The sequence below is a fragment of the Solanum lycopersicum genome, chromosome 2, assembly GCF_036512215.1.
Source record: "Solanum lycopersicum chromosome 2, SLM_r2.1".
Taxonomy (NCBI): domain Eukaryota; kingdom Viridiplantae; phylum Streptophyta; class Magnoliopsida; order Solanales; family Solanaceae; genus Solanum; species Solanum lycopersicum.
This window is the reverse complement of record NC_090801.1, coordinates 44550307-44552793: the sequence shown is the minus strand read 5'-3', so window position 1 is coordinate 44552793 and position 2487 is coordinate 44550307. Positions and strand designations below refer to the sequence as shown.

Here is a 2487-nt window from a genome sequence, read left to right as displayed (position 1 = left end):
GATTTTTTTTCAAAAGCAATTTATTTTAAAAAAATTGACGGAGAGGAGGAGCAGGTAGGGGTTGTGTAAAAAATGAAAAAAAAAAAATTAAATTTGAAATATTTCTCAAAATATTTTTTTAAAAAATTGACAGGGTGGAAGGGAAGGGGACGACTTGGGTGGGGGTGACCTTGTTGGGGAATGGGGGCGTAATTTTTTTTTAAAAAAAGTCTAATATATTTTTTGAAAGCAATTTTTTTTTGGGGGGGGGGGGGGGTAGGGGGAGGGGGGAGGTAGGGAGTAGGGGTAGTAGGGGTTGGGTGAGGTAAAAAAATCTCAGAATTTGAAACATTTTTTAAAAATATTTTTTAATTTGTTTTTTTTTTGGGGAGGGGGGGAGGAGGTTGGTTGAAGGGATAAATATATATTTGAAATTTAAAATTTTTAACTTTCCTTTGGAATGGGGAGGGTCGGGTATGGGGTATAATCGTATAGATAGGGTAAGAGAAAAAAAAGGATGAAATAGAGTTTTTGGAAATTGTTTTTCTTAATTTTCGAAGGGAAATCATTTTCCTTAAATTTGAGGAAAATGAGTAGATTAGAAAAACATTTTCAAACATTTAAGCCAATCAAATATAAAAAATGGGAAACATTTTCCTCTATACCAAAAAAACCCATAATGTTGTGAACAAAAGGTAAAATAAATAAATTGAGATAACAAACTAATACCAAACAAGTATTCTAACATTGTCATTGCATATAAGAATTCAATAACGAAGTTGAATGAGTATCATCTTCATCAAAAACAAATGAACAAACATAACCATTTTTTGAAATACTAATGTCGAAAATCAACATGGAGAAATAAAAAAAGCAAACACAATGTTTCCATATATCCATTGAACATCCAAAAACAAAAAGGAAATCCCTTTTTTCAATCTCAAATCAGTCCTCAACTCTTGAGTGATAGGTAAAGTTCGGAAACATTGTAGTAATGTCCGTGAGAAATGGGAGAGTCATATTCTTCAAAAGGGAAGGATTTCGCAACACTAAACTTCTCCATTCCTCCTTATCAATCTTTCCATCACGATTGATATCTGCTTCTTCAAAAGTATTGTCAATAATCCTCTCAATCACATTGTCTGAAAATTTCATATTAGACTGAGCAAGAGCAACAAGCATCATCTGTTTCACCTCTTCTCTCTCAATGAACCCCTGTTGTTTGATGTCATATAGTTGAAAAGAAAACTGAATCTTATCATCAATAGCTGAATTTGGATGGAAAATAGAAAGTGCACAAGCAAATTCTTTAAAGCCCAAAATTCCCTTACGCTTTGTGTCAAATAAGTCAAATACTCTGTCAGCAAAGAAGCTTTCTTTCACATTTGTGTTGTTTATAGCCAATTGAAACTCTTTCTTGTTCATGATTAGGCCATCACCAATCCCTGCACTACTAATCTTTTTAAAGAGCTCATAAAGAGCTTCAATCTCATTGACCCTAAACATTGTCTCTCTTGCAAGGACATCAATATCGTCGAGGTCCGCTGATTGATCAAAATCAATATTACAAAACCTTGAAAGGTAAGAACCTAAGCACGACAGCATGGTGGAGTCTCTGAGGCAAGAAGACAAATAAGTTAGAAACTCCTTAAATGAATAATATAGTACAATGAATTCCTTTATAGAGGTGTTTAAAGTACTCTATTTGTTTTTCATAAAAATTGAAGAACCATTGTCCAAAACAAATTGAGATACTCATTTGCCATGTCAAATATTTTTTGGCTTATTCTTTTTCTCAATATAAATTGAAAGAAAGTATATTATCCTTAACTTTAAATTTTATCCTTAACTTAAATTGTTAAGGTCATAAAAGATGATCAATATTTGAGGGATATTTTAATCGATCAACATTTAAAAGAATTATTTGTATTTTTATGATATACTCATACCATTATTTATTTAGCCTATTTTGAATTGATAAAGAGTCTAAGAAAGTAAAAGAAATTTGAGTCCATGCCTCGCACGTGATATGAGAGAGAGAGATGAAAAATAAAGAGCTAGGTAAAGGTTGCAACGATATTAGGGCGTCATATATATGAATACTCTTAACTAGAAATTTGTTGTTAATTTCATATAACTTTCGTCCTTGAATCTAAAGAAGAAGTTTATGAAATGTCAAATAATGTAAAATATCTACTCTGCATGTTGGACTCAACCTTCGAAGTGGAGATTGAACCTGTTTATCCATAATAAATACAGTTTTTTCCATAAATACTAAGTTTTTGTCTAAATGTATTGATTCCATTTAATCACATAAAAGTCATCGATAAAGTTCTTCCTCAACACCAAAACATGAAATTTCGAATGAATATCTGATAAATCCAGTGACATAACGAGCTCATACACCACCTCCCTAAAACACTGGTCCAATGAACCTTGGACTGAGTTTGCCATCATTGTCAAGTCACATAACATCTTTTCATGAGTGATACTTTTACTAAAACCTTC

General features: G+C 32.0%; 1 protein-coding gene across 1 annotated transcript; it reads right to left on the bottom strand.

Moving 5' to 3' along the window:
• Positions 1 to 846: 846 nt before the first annotated feature.
• Positions 847 to 1584, bottom strand: LOC101253842 (calcineurin B-like protein 3). Its single transcript, XM_019212081.3, has one exon. The coding sequence runs from the start codon at positions 1582 to 1584 to the stop codon at positions 925 to 927; it is 660 nt and encodes a 219-aa protein (XP_019067626.1). The 3' UTR covers positions 847 to 924.
• Between the last annotated feature and the right edge of the window lie 903 nt (positions 1585 to 2487).